This window comes from Sphaerodactylus townsendi, linkage group LG07 (assembly GCF_021028975.2).
Source record: "Sphaerodactylus townsendi isolate TG3544 linkage group LG07, MPM_Stown_v2.3, whole genome shotgun sequence".
NCBI lineage: Eukaryota > Metazoa > Chordata > Lepidosauria > Squamata > Sphaerodactylidae > Sphaerodactylus > Sphaerodactylus townsendi.
Genome location: NC_059431.1, coordinates 103,006,332 through 103,030,655, shown reverse-complemented (window position 1 = coordinate 103,030,655; position 24,324 = coordinate 103,006,332). Strand labels below are relative to the sequence as shown.

The 24,324-nt window shown below is 42.7% G+C and overlaps 1 protein-coding gene across 1 annotated transcript in view; it reads left to right on the top strand.

The window, feature by feature from the left end:
* DGKQ (diacylglycerol kinase theta) overlaps nt 1–24,324 on the top strand; it is a 77,876-nt gene that overhangs the window by 42,173 nt on the left and 11,379 nt on the right. Inside the window, exons 6-16 of the mRNA XM_048504418.1 lie at nt 1,586–1,686; nt 2,447–2,670; nt 4,600–4,690; nt 5,535–5,589; nt 5,858–5,919; nt 10,457–10,607; nt 12,416–12,454; nt 14,742–14,857; nt 19,601–19,752; nt 22,663–22,811; nt 23,758–23,939. Of these exons, the coding sequence (XP_048360375.1) occupies nt 1,586–1,686; nt 2,447–2,670; nt 4,600–4,690; nt 5,535–5,589; nt 5,858–5,919; nt 10,457–10,607; nt 12,416–12,454; nt 14,742–14,857; nt 19,601–19,752; nt 22,663–22,811; nt 23,758–23,939 (1,322 nt within the window). The remainder of the gene's footprint in view (nt 1–1,585; nt 1,687–2,446; nt 2,671–4,599; nt 4,691–5,534; nt 5,590–5,857; nt 5,920–10,456; nt 10,608–12,415; nt 12,455–14,741; nt 14,858–19,600; nt 19,753–22,662; nt 22,812–23,757; nt 23,940–24,324) is intronic.

Genomic DNA, 24,324 nt, shown 5'->3' with positions numbered 1-24,324 from the left:
TGCTTGGCTTTGAAATTCTCTTGCCAGGTCCTAGAAGCAAAAGCGTAACTGAGCTTTGATGGTTTTGAGTCATAGCTAGGAGGTAGAAGGGTGCGCTGGAAGGCAAGGAAATCCTGAAGCAAATTTTGCCTTCTTTTTTGGGGGGTACTGTGCCCCAAAAAGTTTGCCTGCCTGTCGCTTAAGGTGTTCAAGACAGATAAGCTGTCTCGAGTGGCTTGCATGATGGGGATTGGTTTTAAGCAGTTTTTTAAATTTAATTTGAATGCACAGGAGGGGCTGTGTCTCAGGGATATAGTATCTACTTGGCATGCGGAAGATCCCAGGTTCAGTCTTCGGCATCTCCTGCTGAAAACATCAGGTAACAGGTCATAGGAAAGTCTGAGGCCCCTTCTGCACATGCAGAATATTTCACTTTCAATCCACTCTCAATGCACTTTGCAGCTGGTTTTTACTGTGCGGAATAGCAAAATCCACTGTCAAACAATTGTGAAAGTGGATTGAAAATGCATTATTCTGCATGTGTGGAAGGATCCTGAGTTCCCAGAGAGTTGTTGCAGATTGGAGTAGAGACTGTTCTTGAAAGGCAAAAAGACAGATGCAAAAAATCCCTTGACCCGACAGACCACAAAGGGAAGGCAGGTGTCAGAATCCCAAAAACTGAAACAAACTCATGTAAAAGAACAGTAGTTTATTGAGTATTGAGGATCTTCTCTGGTCATGCCAGAACTGAGGTTTGCCCGTGCAAAACCCAGTAGTTAAAGCAGTTTGCACCCCACATCCTGGGAAAGCGCGCCCAAAAAGAACAGTGAAAGAGATAATGGTAAAGACGGCCAGGCACTGACCTTGAGCAGCACCTGGTACAGTATAACATCATACAGAAGACAGTTGAAAGTCAGTTAGAAATGCAATTAACCCTTTCCTCCACCCCCAGCATACAGAAAGCAGCAATAGCAAAATCCCCATAATAGCAGGCCTCCTGACAGCAGGGAACAAACAGGAGACCCAGCGAGATGAGAACAGGAAAACAATAAGAAGAACAGGCAACAAACAGTACACAACTTAGACCCCACAAAAAGCACTGCTCTCCCTGCTGAGGCAGGAAAAATGCTGGAGGACAAGATGGTTTCCCAAGCCTTCCACAGGAAGTGACATAATCTGAGTTCCTGTCTCCCTGAGAATGGGTTGGGAAACCACCCAGCAAAATGTCCTCCTGCCTACCAGGAGAAGGCCCCTTCTCGGTAAGTAACCAATGGATTGTTCTTGAAGGCCCAGTGGCCTGATCCAGTTTAAGGCAGCTTGTGCATTCATATGTTTGAAACTGCTTGTTGCCGAGCAGATTACACACAGGATATATAAAACTGACTACTGAGTGAATAAATAAGTGTTTGAAATAACATCTCCAATGCCCTATGCTAAGTCTGTAGGAATGAGACAAAGTTTGTCTAGAAGCTACGCACCTGACTATGGTTGACTTCTAAATCCTCAGCATCAACCTAAGCAATAGAAACGAAATGCAGAAATAACTCAAAACGTACAGACAAATTTGTTTCTCTTAATAATTATTAAAACATGACTTTCTTTTTAGGCAAACAAACGTTAAAGATATATGATGGAAACGATGCAGTAAAACGCAATCAGTGTCGGCTTATTTCGGTTCCACGAATTACAAAGCAGGAAGAAGTTGTGGTAAGATCGGCAGTGCTTTCTGCTTGCCGGTGCGTTATGCACTTCAACATGTACATCTTGTGGAATGTTATATAAGCTTTATGGTTAGAATGTCCAGCATTCATCGACATCAACAAATATTAGGTGTTTGCAATACAAACAATCTCCGATGGAGTAGCTATTAGAAGAACGTAAGAATCACTATTCTGAATCAGATGCATTTCCCCAGAAGTCATTTTTCCTTTTCCCTTGGGTTGTCAGTCAAGAACAGAAGTCCTGCTTGCTGTTTTTGTTCTGTTAGCTCTTCAGTGCCTTTTCAAAGCATACTGTTTCCTATATCAGCTGCTGTCGTGATCTTTGATTCCTCCTAGCACAGGGGTCTGCAACCTACGGCTCTCCAGATGTTAATGGACTACAAATCCCATCAGCCCCTGCCAGCATGGCCATTGCAGACCCCTGTCCTAGCAGGAGATAATGTTGCAACCCCTGTGGCCAAGAGATGCCATCTGGCTCCTAGCGTGTAAGATAGAAACCAAGGAGACTAGACCAAGTGTGTGTATGTGGTAATAGTACTTACCAGAAGGCTACTGTCGGATTATGGGAACTGAGGCACTAGCCTGCTCCTTCTTGTATTTTTACAGTGATCCTCCTGGGAAACCTAATTGCAGATTCAGGTGTCTAGCTGGATTGTATGGTCCATTCAGTGCTTGATCACCTTTCTGTCAAAAATGTTCATGTGGGACTCTTCAAAATCAAGATTCCATTCTGAATGTTTCTGTAGGAGGCTGCTTTGAGAGTATACTACATAAACGATGATCCTAAAGACTACGAACTTCAGACGTTCACTCAGCAGGCCTTGTTTTGTGACGACGTCATCAATAGGAATGACGCCGCTGAAGAATCCCACCCTGGTTCAGTATTCCGAGAAGCTGCTCCCGAAGCCTGGATCATCAGAGCCAAACCGAAAGACAACGAGCTAATAAAGATTTATCCCGCTTGGCTCAAGTGAGTGACTTTTCCCTCCCCCTAAAGCGTGTGTTCTCAAGGGAAGCAATAGATTATGGTACCATTAAGGGAATATCGCTGAAATGAATGATTCCAGGGCTTTGTTGTACGGGAACATCCTAACACAACAGGAAAATATTGTGATCATTTCACAGTTGCATCATGCAAAAGGGAGCTTCGGTCACTTAACGTGAAAGAGTTCAGGAACCAGGAAGATAGATGTAGGGAAAATGGAAAGAGGTGACCTTGTGAACCTACAAGTCCTTTCTGTGAGTGTCATAGTCATGTCAGGCATAGATGGGTTGGGGAGAGAAGCATCTCCTATGCCTTCATCTCCTCCCCTGTTCTTAGGGCAGAATGCACATCTGCATGTACATTGGCTAGTGTTGCTACCAGCCTGCCTAATAGGGAATCCATTCTTTAAGACCTCTTATGCCCATGTTGGGTTTTCCACACAGAGAAGCAGCTATCACACTGATTAAGTTAAATGTTTATTAGGAACTACGTTCAGGATAGGAAAGAGGGAAAGATAGCATGCTTTTATCTTGCTAGCCTGGAAAAATCTCTGCAACTAACTTCTGAGAAGAAATAGGATATTAGACCCGAGAGTATCAGTCTAAGGACAAACAAGAGGTGACACAAAAGGACAAGAGGGGTCACTAGCCTTACAGCCTTGCTGAGCTTACTACTTGCCTGCCCCTTGCTGGGCCTTCTTCTCAGTTCCTTTGCAAACATGGCTACATCAAATAGTCCAGGCTGGCACAGGCTACTGTATCAAACAGTTGGGCAGCCCGGTGCTCCTATACATGCTTTTTGGAAATGGGCACTGCATTTCCAGTCTGACAGGCTTTTAAAGGGACTAGCAAAAGCGCAACCCCGCACCTTGAGAATGGAGTGCTACTTTAATGGGCAGCTCTTGCATTTCTGCTGGGGAGACTGGCCACTTAGGAGCTGGTCTTGGACCAGGAATTAGATGTGGTTCCACACCCTGACGCAAGCTCAGAACTCTGATGCCATTAGCTAAAAGTATGATCCTGAGGGGTAAGGCTAGTAGCAAACTGAGCTAAGCATCTCTGGAGAATTGGGATGTGCAAGGAGAAATCATCTCACTCAGGGGAAATATGCAAACAGTGGGGAAAAAGTCCTGCAGGCATGATAGGGACGATCCTAATAGAGGGCATAAAAAGTGAAACTGAGGGAAACTGTAATTAAGTTCATTAGTTTTGCTTGTTAGCTAAAATGCTGGTCTGCCTAAGGAGAAAAATGACACAGAAATACTTCAGTTAATCAATAATTACAGTGATTAAGATGAATTAGGAATATGGGCCCATTTTAGAAAGTCATGCTAAGAACTTCAGATTCCTTTACTCAAAAAATATATTGATCAGGTTGAAACATGCAGATCTGCAGCAGTTATCTGTTCAAACCATAGTGGTAGGTTTTAAGGACAACTGTTTGTAAACTTTACTGGCAGAGAGAACTTCATGCAATTTAGTGCAGGGCGTGTCAAGCATGTGGCCTGGGGGCTGAATCGAGCCCCTTGAGAGGGCTTATTGGGCCTCTGAGCCAGCCGAGGCAGCCCCCCTTGCTCCTGAACTGCCATTAGGAGTGGGGCGGGGGATTTGCCTCAGTTGGCTCATAGATCTGATAAGCCCTCTCGAAGCAGCCACCCCACCCTGCTGTGGGCTCACCAGTCCAGTGCCATTCTGGGACCAGCCATGGCAACTCTCCCCTTCCCCCCAAGACCCAGCCCAACCAAGTTGCTTCTTTGTTATACCCGTCCCTCATAACAAATGAGTTCAACACCCCTGGTTTAGTGAACAGTACTTTTTCTGCAGATTGTCTTTAAACACAGCAGCAGAACAAGAGTTCCCTTTTAATATTCCTCTGCCCCTGTCCAGCTTGAATGGTGTTTTTTTCCCCCTGTAGGGTTGGAGTGGCCTGTGTCTCGATACGAGTAAAGAAAGAAAGCACTACTCAGATGGTAATTAAAGAAGTTCTGCCATTACTTGGATATCAGGTATGTGGTATTAAATAAATTCTCCCCCTGCCCTTGTTTAATCCGTATGTAATTAGATTATTCAGATCAGAATGCTGTGGTATATCTGAGGTCTCCCTACATGGTGGCTCATCTGCTTCAAGTCCTCCACTGTAGGTTTAGGGAGGGTCAGGAATCTGAACAACTTTGCACTGTATACAGTGCGAAGATGTTTATGTGAGACAATCCATTCGAGAGTGATGTATGTTTAGCAGTCGCATCTAGGAACAATTCTGCACATCGAGGGTGCTGTCATTCTTACGTGATCGTGTGTTCAGAGCTTCTTTTGCTTGTGGATTGTTACTTGCTGTTCGTCAGTAACCTTTAAAACTCAGAGATATATGCTAAGGTATCCCCAGTTGTGCTTATAGAAAGCTAAATCATTTATGCTTCTAAGCTTCATACATGCGGCAAATAGTACAATTTTATGTGCTAATTCACATGATGTGTTTGATATTGTTAAAGCAGTAAAGTATGTTAAAGTTGGGAATGAAAGTATTGCATATTTTTTCAGCGTTTTCCAAAATGTGTTTGTTTCCGTGATTTCAGTTTTTTTCAGAAATGTTATATCTTTAGAAATGTACCTGAAAATATAATTTTATTTGGCAGTTTAGCATGTTGCTCCTTAGGCTATACGATGTCACATTTTCAGTATTTTGAACAGAAAATACTTAATATTAACAGGAAGCAGTGAGATCAGAAGCACACCTCATTTTGTTTGTTACTGCCTATTAATAGCCTGTTGATATTGAAACTCAAAAGCTGCAAAGTTTTCAGAGTTTGCAAATGATTAAAATTCTGTTTGTATTTACCCATCTTTTGGCAGTCGGAACGTCCCCAGAACTTCAGGTTGGTGGAAGTTCTCATGGGTTCCAAGCAAGGTAATTCTTCGATACATTTCACTGTCTCAAAATGTCTCTGCAGTTTAACGTTACTTCTCACTTTCAAACTGAAGAGCCTGCAGGGTTTTTTTTTAACTTGTTGTGTTTTTATTTTAACATTGCCATTTCTATGTTTTCGTTTATTACTTGTAAGATTAAATTAAGTGAATAAATGAGCATTCAGATTGGCAGTTTGGGTTGTATCGGATCCATGATGTTTGTTTTAATTGAAAAGGAACTGCATTAGTGTTGTTTTTACTTCTCATAGTTCAGCGAATGGTGCTGGATGATCATGAACTGATGCTGAACAGATTTCAAGACATAAGAAAGGTAAACAAATAAGGAAGTGCTATTTAGTCATTTAGCCTATTTACCGGGTTTTGATTATTCACACTTATGGCTTTATTTAAAAAAAAACAAACCCTGGAGAAACACAGACTCAGATGAGTCAAACATAGCGACTCTTTTATGGTCATGATGACACTTAAAATTTAGCCTGTGCAGCATATTTATATAGAAAAATTCTGTGCCGGAGAATCTACTCAAGGCGACAAACAAAGTAAAATATCCTAAAACCCTAACACTTTATAACAGTTAACAATTTCAGTTAAAACTTTCATAACTAGCATCCATTGGGACTGGGGGCGGGGGGGGGAAGGGCAGTTAACCAATTGTACTTCAAGGGGGCAGTAGTGTCAAGCAGCATTCGACTGGGAACTATAGCCAGCTCCAAGGCCACTTGCTTGGTATTGCTGCCCTCCCTGAGTTGTTCACCTCAGCGACTCAGCGGTGGCAAGAAGGCAGTAACGCCAAGTAGATGGTGTGTAGCTGACTGATAGACCTCTGGGCCCTGTGCATTCCGGTTAAGCAGGTTGTCCAATTAATCAGATGCTGGTTAACAAAGCTTTTACAGTAATAAACTATTAAAAACCCAGCCAGAACATAAAAACAGCTCCGCTTCAAACAAGCTCCATAAAACAGTTCTCAGGCTAGAAGCTGACTATATAAAATGGCCATAAAAGAACCAACTCTTTAATTACAATTCTGAGTAAAACGAAATGTTTTGGCCTGTCTCTTAAAAGAGAATAGTCGTGAAAGGCTGGGACTTTGATGGATTCTGTTGAAAGTAGGGAAGGTCTGTTGGCATATATTAGGAGCTTTTCTGCAGTGGGTCTTTCTCTGGCTTGGTTTCTTAATTGCAGCAGTTTCCCCCCTCGTTGACCTACAGTATCACTTGCAAGTCGTTGCTCTCCCAGTTTGTCTTCAAGTCTTTTCAGATGCCTTTTTTTGGTGGTATTAAAAACATACAAAATTCGGGGGTGGGGGGAGCGGACCACAGGAGAGCAACCACCAGCAAACAGTGTGCGGGGAATGGATGCAGTTCAGGAACAAAACTTGAGCAAAAACCTAGGTGCCGAAAAAAGGTGGCCTAGGTGGCCATTTGGTAGGAGTGTGATGCTCTGTACAGATCCTGTTACTTTCCCACAGCTCAGAGTTTCTGCCAGTCTCTTAACTGTGTGCACCTGCAAAGTCTTCTTACCATTTCAGATTGTTGCAGCGAGTAGTCCAGATGATGAGTGTGATCTGTCTTCTGTCCCAGGAGCAGCAGTGGCGTAGTGGTTAAGAGCAGGTGTACTCTAATCTGGAGGAACTGGGTTTGATTCCCTGCTCTGCCGCCTGAGCTGTGGAGGCTTATCTGGGGAATTCAGATTATCCTGTGCACTCCAACACATGCCAGCTGGGTGACCTTGGGCTAGTCACAGTTCTTCTGGGCGCTCATCCCCACCTACCTCACAGGGTGTTTGTTGTGGGTGGGGAAGGGAAAGGAGATTGTCTCCTCAACTGAGAGAAAGGGGGGATATAAATCCAAACTCTTCTTCTTCTTTTTAAGAGACTTTTTCAAACTTGGACTATTTGGCCCTGGATAAACCTGTCTCCTGTCCAGAACCAGTCTCTGATTTGCATCTGTAGTGAATGAATTCTGCTAAATAACTTTGTGTAATGTTCTTTTGCGCCTGGAACTCAGAATTCCATGACACTTAGGCCCCTTCCACACACGCAAAATAATGCGTTTTCAAACCACTTTTACAACTGTTTACAAGTGGATTTTGCCATTCCGCACGGCTTCAAAGAGCACTGAAAGCAGTTTCAAAGTGCATTATTCTGCATGTGCGGAATGAGCCTTAAACTGCTTTTTTTCATTCAATTTATTCATTCAATTTATTCATTCAACCATATGTTGCATAATTTTAACTATGATTCCCTTACAATCAATCCTCTACTAATAAAACAATAATTTGAACAAAGACAAAGTAGATTTTTATATGTTCAAAACATTTCAGTTTATGTTGTATAATCTTTTTCTGAAATCTTTCTTATTAAATCTTCTATTCCAAAACTGTATTTTTATGTTTAAATGTTTGATCAGTATACTCTGTCCAGAATATCCACAGTCTTGAACTTGGGAGTCCAGTCTTGAACTTGGTAGTCCATTCATCCTTAACATAACTGGTTAGTTTTGCAGATTCAACCAATTCTATTGCTTTATACTGCTATTCATTTGTTGTAGGAATTTCTTCAAACTTCCACTTCTTAGCCCATTTGATTCTCGCTGCAATTGATAGGTATCTAAATAGTGTTGCAACTTCTTTGTCTACTGATCGCTCCAAAATGCCTAATAAATATGCCTCTGGCTTAAATTTGATTTTTCTTTTCAAAATTTTAGAAATTTCCTCATGCATCTCTTTCCAAAATTGTTTTGCCTTCATGCAGTTCCACCATTGATAGTAGAAGGTACTTATTTCTCTATGATATTTCCAACAAAGATTCTGGTTATTGTTACTCATTTAAATACCAATGATAATGCAATTCTTAAATGGGATAGTTCTAAACTACCTCTTTCCTTAGCATCACAGAGTGTTTTCATTTTCACCCTGGCTTTTTTCTTCCTTTCCATATGGAGTTTGCCAGCTCTGTCTGCTGTAAGTTCAGTCGTTTGTCAGAATTTATAATCAGAATGTTTTGGAAAAGAAATAAGATTCTCTGCAAAATGTTCATTTTAATACCTGAAATTCGACCTAACAAGGATTAAATTAGAATTCTTCCACTTCTTCAAGTCTTCTCTATTTTTTCCAAGGTTTTTTTGTAATTAGTTTGATAGAGTATCAAGTTAGAGTTAGTTATTCTCTTCGTAATCTCTAAGTATTTAGAAGAAGACGACTTTGGATTTATATCCCCCCCTTTCTCTCCTGTAAGGAGACTCAAAGGGGCTTACAATCTCCTTTCCCTTCCTCCTCCTGTGAGGTAGATCGAGCTGAGAGAGCTGTGACTAGCCCAAGGTCACCCAGCTGGCACGCGTTGGCGTTTACAAGCTAATCTAGATCACCAGAAGCCTCCACAGCTCAAGTGACAGAGTGGAGAATCAAACCTGGTTCCCCAGATTAGAGTGCACCTGCTCTTAACCACTACACCACGCTGGCTCTCTTAACCACTTAACCATTTTAACAATTTGAAAGCCATTTTTTCCACCAACAACTTCTGAGCCTCTGGAAGTATATTTTTAACAATAACTTTGGACTTATCTTTACTAACTTTTAAACCCGAGATCTTGCCAAATTCATTTAGTTTATCATTAAGTATTTGTATACTTTCCTCTGGGTCCTACAAAATTATCAAAAGGTCATCCCCACAGTCCATCCTTCTTAAAACCTCTATCATCATATTCCAATCCAGGGTATCAAAAGCTTTTTCTATATCTAAAAGGATTAATGCCATTTGTTTATCAGGGTGGTTTTGATAATGATCACATTTAGCAGTGCTCTCACATTCTGCTTTATCTGCCTGCCTGCTTGATCTTCGTGAATCAGATTTAATATGTCTTTCAACCTTGGCCGATTCTCCACTTAAAAAAAAAACACGCCGAGGCAAACCGCTCTCCTTTGAATCGCCTCTTTTGAGCGCGAAGTCTTACGCCCCACCGCAGGAACGCACCTCCTGTCTTCTTTTTAAAAAACCTTTTTCTGTCCCCGTTTTTGCAGCAGGGCGCAAGGGCAGAGGGAGGGAAGGGAGTGTTTGGGGGCAGCCTCCGAAGCTTCTGTCTTGAAACCGGCAGTCACACCCCCGGGCTTCCCCCCTCCCTCGCGCAGAGTGCGGGGTGTTTAAAAAGATGCTGTTCCGTCTAGGAACAGAAATACCGCTTGCTGAGGGGGAGGGAGAGCGGAAGATTCGGGGTTGCTGTGCTGTCACCACTGGCACAGTGGGGAGTGTAGCGGGACCCCGCGTTACTTGCCACGAGTAGCGCGCAGCAAAAGGTAAGTGGGGAAACGACCTTTGATGCAGTTACTTGAGGTAAATAATTTGTAATCTAAATTCAAAAGTGAAGTGGTCTAAATTATTTTCCTTTGGTGTGACTTTTTTTTCCGTTTTAGTGCACTTAGTGTAAGACTTGCCTGTTTTCATGAGTCTAGTATTCCATTATCTTTGATGACATTTATTACTTTGCAGAAAGGATCAGACAGTTCCTCAAAGAAACACTTGAAAATATTAGCAGTGAGACCATCTGGTCCTGGTGACTTCCGTGACATTTAATCTTAATTTATAAGGGAGGTGACACGGGTGGCACTGTGTTGTTTTCACTAATAATCTCCAACAATCTTGAAAGCTTCTTCTGGCACTAGCCTCAAATGAGAATAAACAAGCCAAACCTACATGAAAAGAAAGGGGAAGCCATACATGAAAATACTGTGTTAGTAATTACTAGCCGGCGTCAGTAGTTTCTACCTATGCGAGCCAACCTGTGCTTGTAATCTGATGTGTTTATTATGTGGTGAATTTTCAGGGTTTTTTCCCCCTCTCTTCTGCTTTGCAGACTTCACTACGCCAAATGAACCAAACAAGATTTTACATTGAAGAGAACAATATGTCTGTGGTGCAGGTGCACTTATTTGTGGGTGGCCTGCCACCTCATCTCTCTGCTGCAGAATACACAAACATCCTCAAGGATGAATTAACCATCAAAAGTAAGTCAGCTTCTATTGCACCTTCCGTTGAGCTGGGTACAGAGCAGTGTTGCGTTGATTTATGAAAAGCCATCAAGATAATTCTCAGGCTTTGTTGAAGTTTTCAGTGGTTTTTTTTTAAAAAAAACTTTATATGCTGTGTAAGTGATTTGTTTCCAGAATGTACTAAAGCACAATGTTATGTGCAGAATTGTTTATAGACGGGTCTCCCTTTTTCATTAATGATTACTACTATACTTTAAGAACCAACATGGTGTAGTCATTACGGTGACAGACTAGAACCTGGGAAACTCAGGTTCAAGTCCCCGTTCATGCCTTGAAGGGTTGCTGGGTGACCTTGGGCCAGTCACGCACTCTCAGCCCTGACCCTAGCTAGTATTTGGATGGGAGACCTCTAAGGAATACCTTGGTTGTGATGAGGAGGCAGCCAATGGCAAGCCATCTCTCAACATCTGTTGCCTTGGAAACCATACAAGGGTACCATAAGCCAGCTATTACTTGGCATTAACTCCCTCCCCCAGCCCTCCCTATACATTAATTAACGTCTCAGCTTCTCTTAATTACTTGAACTAATGTAAAAAAATTTTTAGGTTATTTAATAAAATGCAACAATACATAATCAGGGCCTGTAATGATAACAATGATTCAGAGGAATGTTGGTGTGATTTTTTTATATGAAAAAATGAAATTGTTTGAACTGGTTGTGGTGGGTTTTCCGGGCTGTGTGGCCGTGGTCTGGTGGATCTTGTTCCTAACGTTTCGCCTACATCTGTGGCTGGCCTATTCAGAGGTGTATCGCAGGGAGAAGTCTGTTGCACATGAAAAGCCCTGAAAGCCTTCAACAATGTTTGAACTGTGCTTCTTGGTCAACATTTAGAACTTTTCAGAAAAGTGGCAGAAAAATATAAAAAAAAATAATGATGATGAAGAAGAAGAGTTTGGATTTATATCCCCCCCTTTCTCTCCTGTAGGAGACTCAAAGGGGCTGACAGTCTCCTTGCCCTTCCCCCCTCACAACAAACACCCGGTGAGGTGGGTGGGGCTGAGAGAGCTCCGAAAAGCTGTGACTAGCCCAAGGTCACCCAGCTGGTGTGTGTGGGAGTGCACAGGCTAATCTGAATTCCCCAGATAAGCCTCCACAGCTCAGGCGGCAGAGCGGGGAATCAAACCCGGTTCCTCCAGATTAGAATGCACCTGCTCTTAACCACTACGCAACTGGTGCTCCCTTGAGATGTTATAGCAGCATTTTCTTGAAAGAGCCCTGCCATAGTTGTGTAATACTGACATATTTCTGGTTTATTTCTGGAAGCAATGTGGAAAATGGAGTTCAAGGCAGTTGCTTGCTGTGCTAGCATGAGGATATGGGTTCATTACCGTGCAGTGACCTTAGCCCCTTCTCCCACTACTATTTACTTTCCCAAACTTGACAAGGTTGCAGAGCGGTTCCTCAATTTTGTGACCCTTTGGAATTCCACCCATTCAGTGTTTACTTACAGCAGCGTAAGGTTAATTGGTAGTTTCAGCATTTTTACTACGCTGGCTAAGATAGTCCATCAACTTTATGGTTCTGCTTTTCAACCAGTCGATCTTCTTTCGTTGCCTTGAGGCTTTCTAGCTAAAAGTCCACGGGTGATTTGGGTTTAGAATCCCTTTGCTTTCAAAGAAACAGGACTGGTCTCTCAAGATGCCAGTAAAATGGGAGAGGGTGTTCTGAAGGTTTTTTTAAAAGTTGTGTACAGTTTTTTTTGTTTTGATTATTAAAAAGCAAATCTTTTAATGCTGACCTTTTGCTTTTTTGACTTTTCCAGCAAATTTAGTTTCTGTGAGTCATGTGTATTCGTCTCAAGGTAAGAATATAGCTGGTTAAATGGGAGTTGGTATTATTTATAGCATAGGTGTCTAACTCGTGACCCTCCAGATGTTATGGACTACAGTTCCCATCATCCCCTGCCAGGATGATGGGAACTGATGGGAACTGTAGTCCATAACATCTGGAGGGCCGCGAGTTTGACACCTGTGATTTATAGGGTAAATCTGGTGTACAGTATATGGATTTATAGTGTGAATCTACTGGTTGAGCTGGCTGTGGGAGAGATGATGTTGGGTTGGAGTTCAAGGTAATTAAATGCCATCCTGGAGGCAATTCCAGTGCTGCTTCCCTCCATTCAGAATGCAGAGAGATCAATAGCCGTTTCGGGGTTCCTGTATTTTTTTACTTGTCCCCTTCACTACACATGGAAGTACATTCCTAAACTGGGAGTTCTTGTCTGTTGTCTCAGTGAAATTCAGGTCTTGCACAGAAATTTCTTTCTGCAGCAGTCACAGTATTCACAGTATTCAGGGTTAGGAAAAATGCTAAATTTGAACATTTGTGGGATCTCACCGTTCAGGTGTTTTCTTCTATGCATGGTGAAGCAATCTGGGAAAGAAGCATGAGGGGGCGGACTGAGGGTTGCTCCTGATGTTACCATAAACAGAAGTCATGAGAAAGGGTGTAAGATCTGGACCGATGCTCTTGTATCAGTGGAAATCTGGGGAGGAACATCCGGCATTTGCTGCCCACTGGGACTTGAGCAAGGGACTGCTTTTATCATTGACGTACCTCAGACAAATGGAACCAGGCAGGAAAGTATTTCAGTAGCAAGGAGTTCTAGAAGCCAAGCATGGGTGTATTGGATTGTCTTTTCTGGTGCTGATGGAGCTGTAGTTCTATCTTACTACCAAGGAGGGAAATAAAGGCTATACAATAGTGGCTATACCATGCCTTGGTCCTACTGCAAGAAGCCATTGACTTTTATCTAGGAAATGAAGTTGGTTGGGCAACCCTTCCCTAAGCAGAAACCAAAACCTGTTTAAACCCTGCACAGATTTTTGCTGGCATATTCAGCCCACCAGAAAATGTTTAAGCTGTACCTAGTCTGTGTCTTGTTAACAAAGGCTATGAATATTTTGTCTTGGAAATGTCTCATTTTCTGAATGTTCAAAAATGCCATACTTTGTGCATAAGTAAAGGCAAGTTATATGGGGATATCACCAAGGAGAGGCAAATGTAAACCCTAGAGTCTGGATTGGGGATGATTCTGCACAGGACAAATAGAACAGGAGAAGGATATTATATAACCCATTTTGGGGGGGAAGGGCTTTGCATAGGCCCCACCCCCAAAACGAGCCCACCCCGTTTTATTTCCCCCTTTCCCCCAACCTGGTTTTTTTGAAAATTGCTAAAGCAGCAATCCTTTTGAAAAATCCTAGGTTGGAGCTGCTGCCAAGCGAACAGACAGACAGGAGGAATTTCATTTCCCTCCCTTCCACCGCGCCGTCTACTGTCAGGGACAATCAACCTGCCATTGCCCTGACATTGCAAGGAGACCCCTTTTTCTTTTTTAATTTTGTGGGTAGCATCGGCGTAGCTACGCAGTTGCTCTTATCGTGGGACGATCAAATGAGCGGGGGCTCATTTCTCCGTGCCTGCGTAGCTACGCATGCGTTGCAGGAATTTTTTTTAAAGAGAAGTGTCTCCATGCGAAGGTGCAAAAGCAACCTGGATTGTTTCCATGGGCTTTAATCGCTGCCTGCACGGCATGCACGTGAATGGAGAAAAAGAAACCAGGTTCCTTTATAGCGACTGCAACCTATTGGACATTTGTTGTGCAGAATTGACCTGGAAAACAAAGCAGTTTCCAGTAGTGTCCCCTTGGATAGGAAGGAGCAAATACACTATTGGAAGCTAACACTAACCCTCATATATTCAGTTAGCTTTCAATAGTATATGGCTTGCTTCTTTGGAGCTATTTTTGGTTATAACTGCTTTTTGCTCAGAGTTGATGTATGCAGAAAATGCTGAGATGCACATCAAGAGTTTTTTACCCAGAGCTCTACTGAGAAAAAAGAAAGTGTGTTTGAAGGATTATGGCCGTCGTACATGTCAGAAATGAAACCAGATCAGTCTGCAACCACAGTGTTCAGCGGGACAGCACCTTAAATTAATGTTAACTTTGAAGATTGACTGGTATCCAGTATAATTTGTTACTCCCTTGGTTTGGGGACAAAGATATTGCATCATATTCTTATGTGTATAAATGTTTGTATTTTGTATGAAGCAATTGAAAATCGAATCCTTTTTTTTAAAAACAGGTGCTGTTATACTAAACGTTGCATGTTTTTCCGAAGCTGAAAGACTGTATATGCTAGCTAAAGATACCACTGTTAACGACAAGCCGCTAACTGCTGTAGTGATTCCTGAAATTCTGGTAAGATCCATTGTTTAAACGTTCTTAAGAAATTAACAAATACAGATATCTCACTGCATGGTAAAATTGGGAAGATAACAGAGAACAGACAAAAACTTCAGGTCTTGCCCTCTATAATGGTGCTGACTTCTCTTAAAACAGACAGTAAGGCACCTTCTGTACCGTTCTGTTTCCAAATAAGTTATGATGACTTCCTTGACAAAGGTTTGTTACCATCCATGATAAGTGATGACCAAATCAATTCCTGTTCCCTAGTTTTGGGTCTCCCGCTTTCTGCAGTAGGTGGCGTTGCCCAGTTCCAATCTGATAGCCCCACCTCGAGAAAAAAACAAAAGTGTGATGTGCTCCAAAGGCCTCTCGTATCATGGAAGCCCCAAGAACATCCGCACATCCGGAAGAGCAGCTGCCAGGTTTTTCATCCCGGGAAGGTGGACTCCATCCTTCCAAGCTGCTTGCAGCCACGTTGGTAATGTCTCTGGGGCAGACTTCGTCCTTATCCACAGTCCGTCCCCAGGATAATTACCAGTTAGCAGCTGATCTAAAACAACTAAGATTGTATGGTTGCAGTTCTCCTGCCAGCAAGCGTGTGGCATTTGAGTTCATCAGACGTTATACTTCTGCACTTCCAAGAAATACAAAATGAGAAAGGCTATACCTTGAGTGTTCCCAAGCAGTTTTCATTTCCTACGATCATTACTCAGCCAGGTTTGAGACACCCCCAGAGTCATCAGATAACAATGAAAATTTGGAGCTACATAAGGCTGATTTCAGTAGTGCAGACATAATTAATAAAAACCAACCGTAACCTTGTTTTTACCATCACCTCAGGTGGGGGTGAGAATTGCAAGCAATCCTGCCAAAATTTTCAGCGACTCCTTTTATTAATTGTATTTTGTAGAGGTATTTCATTGTATTTTGTAGATGACATATAATCATGTACATATAATGACATTCTATATCTCCCCCCCTTTGATCATAATCCTCAGATATAAGTAATGTAATTATAAACAATATATACAATAAGTGATTCCTTTTTAACTGAGAGTTGACGTATACCTCATGGACATTCCTTTCTAGAAGCAGTGTGGATTAAATGTATACGTGACAAATGATCAAATGAGAGCTTTACTCCACTATCAAAGCCACCATGAACAATTTTTCCTACGCCTGCTTAGCAGACCACTAACTTGGGATTGGGGGGTGTTCTGAAGCAGTGAGATAGCAACCTTGCTGCCTATTGAACTGGTTCAGTAAGAAGTTCAGATTGCAACCAGGTTAATTGGTGATTAGTCACATTTACTCGGGAATGAGGAATCTTTGCATTAGTACGACTTGAGCAACTCATAGGTTTTTATATTGCCACACAAATGTCACTTGTGTCAGGAAATGCTGTGGCTTGATCTGCAACGCAGGAAACTCCAGTTCGCAGCATCTGATGCCCAGAGGGTGGTGCCACCCAAGCAACCCTCGTGGCAGAATTGAGCAACTATAATTGCTTTTGAGAAAGAGAGCTCAGTACATTCATGTTTCCCATCATTTTCTCTACATTTATGAGAACCAAAAACTCCGGACTGAGTGTTCTTGCCAATAACTTGAGATGCTTTTGAATACGTAGGCCGTTTTCACCAGTGATGCCTGAAAGCTGTTCTTTCCAACTTGCTTTCTGCATGAATAAACTTTTACGTTCCAGATCCAAAGGTGATTGTCAGATCACTTTTGAAAAACTTTTATACTTTTTCCCCTCTTGGAGCTTGGAGCTCATTTTATGTTAGCATCTTAAAATAAAGTAGTTGTCTGGCATGAGGGGAAACAGTCATACAGTGAATATTTGTTTAAATATTTTTCACGCTGTATTTTTTTCAATGTATGCCTCCTTTAGGTAATGAATATTCTCCCATTTCCAGTGTAAATTGCATTAATTAAATTTGCTCTCATTGGTATCCAGGATTTTTTAAATTAATATGACAAATATGTAGTACTTTCCTAAATGAGAGTAGCCAAAGTAATAATTTCAGTAACTCCAAATCAAATTAAGTTAATGAAATCCAGCCCTGCTCTTGAGTTTGCTTAGCTTTCTTGCTTTGGATACAGAAAGGAGGAGAGCAATTAATGAAGAAGGGGAGTGAAGCAACATTTACTGCCAGTTAAAGAATGTGTGGTTATAAACAAAGAACAGTTAGTTGATTTTTGGCCTCAAAATAATGAACTATTTTTGTTCTCCTTAAAGGAAAAACAGCTTTTATGTTTATAATCTTGAGGGATAGCCAGAACTTGGCTCAAAAATAACGAAACGGCTGTATGTTGAGAGATAATGATGGATTAATTTACTGCACTTAAGGGTGCACTTTAAAATGACTCTCTGTCCGGTTGGCGTTTTCCTGGCCTGTTGTGAGCTCATAACCATTCTCTTTTTGAGATTCTCTGCCAAGTTTAGATCTCCTGGAAATGTCAGGACGTTCAGGGCCCTCATGGACACATCCATGTGGGGATGACATAGTTGCCTATTTATGGTGTGACTCTCTCACTTCTCAGCCTGCAAGAAGGATGCAGCCACATGGGCAAGGCCAGTGGGTCAGTCATCAGTGATGTTGTGCGCACATACACTGTGGGGAAGAGGCTCACCCGCTTGCCATGGGGTCAGCGTGAGTCTAGAGTACTCTAGAAGTTCCTGCACCAGGCCAAAATTAAGACCGAACAAGCCTGTTCGTGCGTTACCCGTTGGTTAAAAGATTGATAGTCCTCAGATTCCAAGCTGCTAAAATATACCTGGTGGTTTAATTGTAAAAGAGGCCTTGCAGCTGATTCATTCAGTCCCTAAATGGAGAGCTATGGAAGGAGAGGGTTTAATAAGGGAACCTTGGGTGTCCATGCTCGGTTTCTCTCTCTATGCTGCTTGATAAGTTGTCATTTTCCATATGGAAAGCATTTGATCGTGTGGAAAAAGCATAGAAATTGCAAGCAGCGATTATAGCCATCTCTTCCACTGCACCTGTGTACATTATTGATTTTTTTAAATACATATGCATGTGCCCTAGGAAACAATTTCATACACCGTAGTAGGTGAAAGAGAAGAGCTGTGCAGAGGTGTGCTCTCACGCAAAACCTAGAATTGGAGTACAGGATAGAGTTAGTCCAAACATTATTGCAGCCTGTGAACTTTGAAAAACCTCCTTCAGGATTGTACTTGAGCAACAGGAAAGAGCAACGATGCAGCACACATTGGTTCAGGTCAAACTCCATACCAAACCATGATCGGGGACACATCGCTCTGACTGAGGTAACGCATAAATTGACAATCCATGGCTTTTGACCAGCCATCAAACTGGAATTAGAAGCCATGACTTGAAGTTCAGACTTCGGCTTGGGTTCTAAATTGAGTCAGACAAGCCATTCTTTGGTGTGATGTGTGAACTGAGCCTGTCCCTTAGCTAGGCATGATTATTTGCTGCTCTGGGAGCAAGCAACAGTCTGGGCTTGATTGCGCTAACCCTGTCTCAAATAACTCCATCTTGATTGCTGCCTTTTCCTGCACTCCAAAGCCAACAGAAATGGCTCGCTTCAATCAATGCCAGTACAATTGTCAGTGCCCCTCTGAGAGAAAAGCAAGACAACAGAGTAGTTGAACAGCTGCCTAGCCCAATTAATCTCTTGTCCTCTTCAGATAGCTAAAGGAAGCTTGTTGCCTTTTGGCCTCTGCCAGGAACTCAGATTGGTTCCCCCATGTGCTGCTATGGGTATGCTGGTGTAAAGTATGAACAGTGTGCACATGTCTTGAAGAAATATTCTTTATGTACATGGCAAGGAGTCTTAGCTCAAGCGAGCCTCCTATGCATGTGCACATACAGGTTTTCTAAAGATGCAGACATGTTTCTCATGGCTTTGTGTCACTGTACCAAACTTGTTTTGTTTTTGTAAAGGATGCTTTACACCCTTTACCCTCTCTTGGTGGCTTTAGGTTGCCACACTCATCCGCTACCCGAGAATATGGAGATGATAGTGTGTTGGAGCCAAACGGAATTTTCTGCTAACACAGAACAGATCTTTCTTCCTCCCCACTCCCCCGTAGCCAATTGATCTCCCTGATGTGGTGGCGGCGAACCTTTGGCACTCCAGATGTTATGGACTACAATTCCCACCAGCCCCTGCCAGCATGGCCAATTGTAGTCCATAACATCTGGAGTGCCAAAGGTTCGACACCACGGGGATAGGGAACCCTCATGAATGGTATGGGGGCGGCCAGTCGGAGGTCAGCAACTAGAAGAGAAAATTGATGGAAATTACATTTCTCTTTCTCTTAGCAGAAAATTTTAGCACTTGTATTCAGTAACAGTAGGCAAAGCATATTTAACTTATACATGAACTGAGCAACCTCGATCTATGTTTATAATATTTATTACTAGTTTTGACATCAAGTATAGGTCCTTGCCTTAAATATAGGTCCCTATCTGAATACATCTCATCTCATGCAGTATGTTTTAATTCTTTACCTTCAAGTGCTAACCATCTTATGTTGCTTACAGGGTCTAACAGTGTAAAAGAGGAAAAAGGAAAATATGTTTCAATGCTGTTTTTATTATTTTTACTAAGGATTTTTTTTTGTTATGCTAGCAATCGAGTTCAGGTTTCCTCTATGCGGGTCAGGGGCTTTTCTTAAAGGCTTGCACTGGAAAAATTTCCAGCAGATACTGTCCAAGTCTGCCTATCTTTGGAATGACATCATCAATGTCTGTTTGCATTTTCTAGCATTCCAAGCTTCCACAGAACTGCTGTCCACTGCTGGTCTACGTGAACCCAAAAAGTGGAGGCCTTAAAGGTCGGGATTTATTGTACAGTTTTAGAAAGCTGTTGAATCCTCATCAAGTCTTTGAACTAACAAATGGAGGACCGCTGCCTGGGTAACTTTTAGTTCGATACTGATTTCCCTTTAATTTTTTTAAAAATCTAGTTGGTACTGTTTTACTGAACTTTGCTGGACTTCTTCCTTCCTTTCCTTTTTTGTGCTGCCTGGTCTTGAAAGCACATAATATCTTTTAAGTGCTGAAGTAAGCCAGTTGCAACTTGAACCATATCCAAATGGCATCCGAACGTGACATAAGGTGGGAGCCATACGTAAAGCTTGGCCACTCCTTGAAGGAACAGTTGAATGTAAAGGTGCAACAAGTGCTGACTCCTACATCAATTTCAGTTCTTACGTCCCCTGTGATTTAGAATTGCTGCTTATAATGCTGCTTTTATGAGTCTGAGGTGTCTGTCACAATATAGTCAAGAAGGCGGGTTTCTTTTCAGTGCTGACCAATAATGAACACAGTGTCCAGGGTCAGAGAAACATATCTGTGGTGCATCTGAGATTTCATTGGGGCCCCCAACTTTGGGTTCTGAAATACCCTGGATATTTGAGGATATTTGGATGGAGGATATTTGAGGATGGAGTCTGGGAGAGTGAAGTTTGGGGAGGGGAGAAGATTAATGTCCCCATATGTCCCTGTTCTGTCCCCATATGTCCCTGTTCGACCTCTGCGTTCAGCAGAGGCCAATTTGCTGGTGGTCCCGGGCTCCTCCATGATACGGCTGGCTTCTACCCAGGCCAGGGCCTTTAGTGCCCTGGCCCCAACCTGGTGGAACACTCTCCCCCCAGCCATTCAGGCTCTGCGGGACATAGAACAGTTCTGCAGGGCCTTTGGGGAGGTCGGCCGTCGAAGGTCCTGTCCCCTGCACCCTATATTCTACCTTGGGGGCTTGTTCATATTATGCCGCCCGCCCGATGAGTCCATTGTTTATGTCATCATCTGATTTTAAGACGGAGTTTGAAGCTGATTGTTGATTGCATTTAATGGAAAATGTTTTAGTGCTCATGATTTAATGTGATGGTTTTATTGGTTGTACACCGCCCAGAGTCTTTTAGGGATGGGGTGGTATGTTAAATCGGATGGATGGATGGATGGATGGATGGATGGATGGATGGATGGATGGATGGATGAATGGATGGATGGATGGATGGATGGATGGATGGATGGATGGATGGATGGATGGATGGATGGATGGATGGATGGATGGATGGATGGATCCCTGTAATGCCATGCAGTCCCACCTTCCAAAGCAACCGTCTTCTCCAGGAGAAGTGGAATAAATATTTTAACTATAGAATCGATTGCATAATATGAGATTAACGTAGTCTGGAGATCATTGTAATTCTGAGGTATCTCCAGACCCCATCTGGAGGTTGGCATCCCTGGCCCTCACCTTAAGGGATTTTCTTTTCCTCTTTGAAGAACAGCTTCAAATAATAAAACATGAATGAAACACTTAGATTATATATCAGGCCAAGGGACAATTGTCCAAACTGGTCATTGTCTCTGAGACATACTTCGCTCTTAACTACTTTGTCTCCAGGACGAAGAATGCTAATGTGACATATGAATCTATATCTGATAAAAGAAATGCTAATTTGTCAGTCAGAAGAAAATATTAAACCAATCAAAAACTGTTCAAGAAGTCTGGCCTGCGGGGGGCATGTTATGTCACAAATAGTTTTTGAAACTTTCCTGAAATGGGGGAAGAGGATGCTGCTGTTCATGAAACCCCCCCGCCCCATAGATGTGTGCCACTACTTTCCTAGGTCTTTAGATACCAGCCAACAGTCTCCAAATTATAATGGGCCACAGCTGCAGTGTGTTGTCGCTTGAGATGCACAGTGCTGATGGGGGGGAAGGTACAATGGAAAAGGGTTGTTTAACCTTTATGTCAGAAGTAAATCTTCCCACTTTTAAGGTCACCTAAGAAAACGGTAGGGGTGAGTTTAATAAATAACATTTCTATTTTTACATTCGGGATTTGGCAGAAGCTACAGAAATGCAGCAGAGGTTCATTTCTCAAATGCACAGTGGTGTGTACCAAGCGTGAAATGGAGTATAAGGGGTATGGGAATGATGTCTCATCAGCCTGTTGTTGCATAGCAGAGCTCACTTTACTTATCTGAATCCAGGAGTTAAAGGGTTGATTTAGTGCTCTGCTGTGATATTTGCTACGTGCAGAAGCTTAGGTTGGCTGCTGCCCCTTCAACTAAGGTTATTTTTGTAAACCTTACCATGCAAAAGATATTGTTTCTCTCATAATTGATCAGGAACATAAAATGTGATGTTTGTTTTAGGATGGTTTATATATTTATCAGTGTTCTTTTTTTATTTTTAAATAAAGTTTGCATCTTCTATTAGCTGCAGCATTTTCCGGGCACACCACCAGCAAACCATTGGCCTCCATCTTTTTTTTTTCTGGGCCGTTTGAGCCCCTTAATCTTCTCCCTTTGGGTTCAGTCCACCTGTTCTATCATTGCAAAGCCATATTGGAAAAATGTTTGGTTTTTTTTCAAAACAAAACTATGGTCGCTCTTTGCAGACAGATTCTCCAATGACTTGGTTTGCATGTGGTGGTAGAAAGAAACTTACAGTCCTGTTTCCCAAGATCCACACGGCTACTTTCATGTGATGAAGGGAGCTTTGGATTTCTGCCACTCCATATCACAGCCATGCCTTTGGATCTCGCCTCTATTTCAAAGGAAAATGAGCCAGGTGGCATCGCAGTCTGTGCTTCAAAGCACAACCATCCAGATTCTCATTGGCGTCACAGAAACCTCCCAGCCTCATGGATGGCTGTGTTGCTCTTTGGATCCCTGACATCCGTCCATTTAAAAAGCCAACCATCAAATGTAAAGTTCTGTAATTGGCTTGAAGAATTAAGAAGCCTGTTTGTACGTTTTAATTGACAGCAGTTCTGCAGTAACACTGTGCTCCTGTATTTTTATATTGAAGACTTCATACATTCTCTCAGATTCCGTACTTCCGGATATTGGTGTGTGGTGGCGATGGCACAGTCGGCTGGGTTCTTGGCGCATTAGAAGAGATTCGGCACAAGCTCGTCTGCTCAGAGCCATCGGTGGCTATTTTACCTTTAGGCACAGGTGAGGCTGGAGCGGGAATGAAAATGGAAAGCTGTTGCCTGTGCTCATGACAGCTGACATGGTGTAGTGGTTAGGTCAGTGGTGGTGAATTTGGCACTCCAAATGTTATGGACTACAATTCCCATCAGTCCCTTCCAGCATGGCCAATTGGCCATGCTGGCAGGGGCTGATGGGAATTGTAGTCCATAACATCTGGAGTGCCAACGGTCCACCACCACGGCACTAGGTTGTTGAACTAGGATCTGGGACACCCAAATTCAAATCCCTCCACTGTCATGGAAGCTCATTGAGTCAGTTACCTACTCAGTCTAGCCAACATCATGGGTTGGTGGTTGTGAGGATAAAAAGGAGGAGGGGAGAATTATGTTGTGAGCTGCTTTGGATTTGCATTAGAGAGAAAAGCGAGGTGTGAATAAACCTTTCCCCCACTTAGCAGCAGTGGCGTAGTGGTTAAGAGCAGGTGCATTCTAATCTGGAGGAACCGGGTTTGATTCCCCGCTCTGCCGCCTGAGCTGTGGAGGCTTATCTGGGAAATTCAGATTAGCCTGTGCACTCCCACACATGCCAGCTGGGTGACCTTGGGCTAGACACAGCTCTTCGGAGCTCTCTCAGCCCCACCTACCTCACAGGGTGTTTGTAGTGAGGGGGGAAGGGCAAGGAGATTGTAAGCCCCTTTGAGTCTCCTACAGGAGAGAAAGGGGGGATATAAATCCAAACTCTTCTTCTTCTTCTTAAATGGGACTTTTATTTGCTTCGGTAAGCAAAACGTTCGTCATTGTGAAGAGTTTAAGTACAGTAACGATAGCAAAGCATTTTATGTTTTCAAATGATCGTATAAGAGGGAGAAGGATATATTAGTAGTCATACTGATTGCACGTGAACTGCTTTTTGCTTTCATCTGAATGGTTCATGAGAGCTTTTCTTCTCTTAATTTTTTTAAAATCAGGTAACGACTTGGGGAGGGTGCTGCGCTGGGGTGCTGGATATAGTGGCGAAGATCCGTACTCCATCCTGATATCTGTAGATGAAGCAGATGATGTTCTCATGGATCGCTGGACCATCCTGTTAGATGCGCAAGAGGCTATTGAAAGTTCAGAAAATGGTGTATTAGAGCCTGAGCCTCCTAAGGTACTTTTCATGTTGTTTTGTTTTTGTGGGTCATACCTTTAAAAAAGCACCCTCTATCCAGCTGTGCGATTCCAAAGACTTACAGGCACTTAGGTTTTCTTCATGGGGACAGAGGTTTCTGCCCATATTCCCCTCTCTCTGAGCGTGCTGAAATTTTGTTCCTGAGGATTGTCAGACCCTCAGGAACAGCTCAGTAGGAGTCTGAGGTAGGCGGGGATAATTGGTGGGAATTAATAACCTTTCATAAGAAATCTTGACTGCCCTGAAGTCTTTTGAACTGCCGATACAAGCCTATGTCCTTTGACCTTGCCTGTCAGGATTGCTCAGGGCTCAGCCAAGGGCTTGCTGTCATCTGTGGAGAGAAGCAGACTAGCCCCAAACGTGG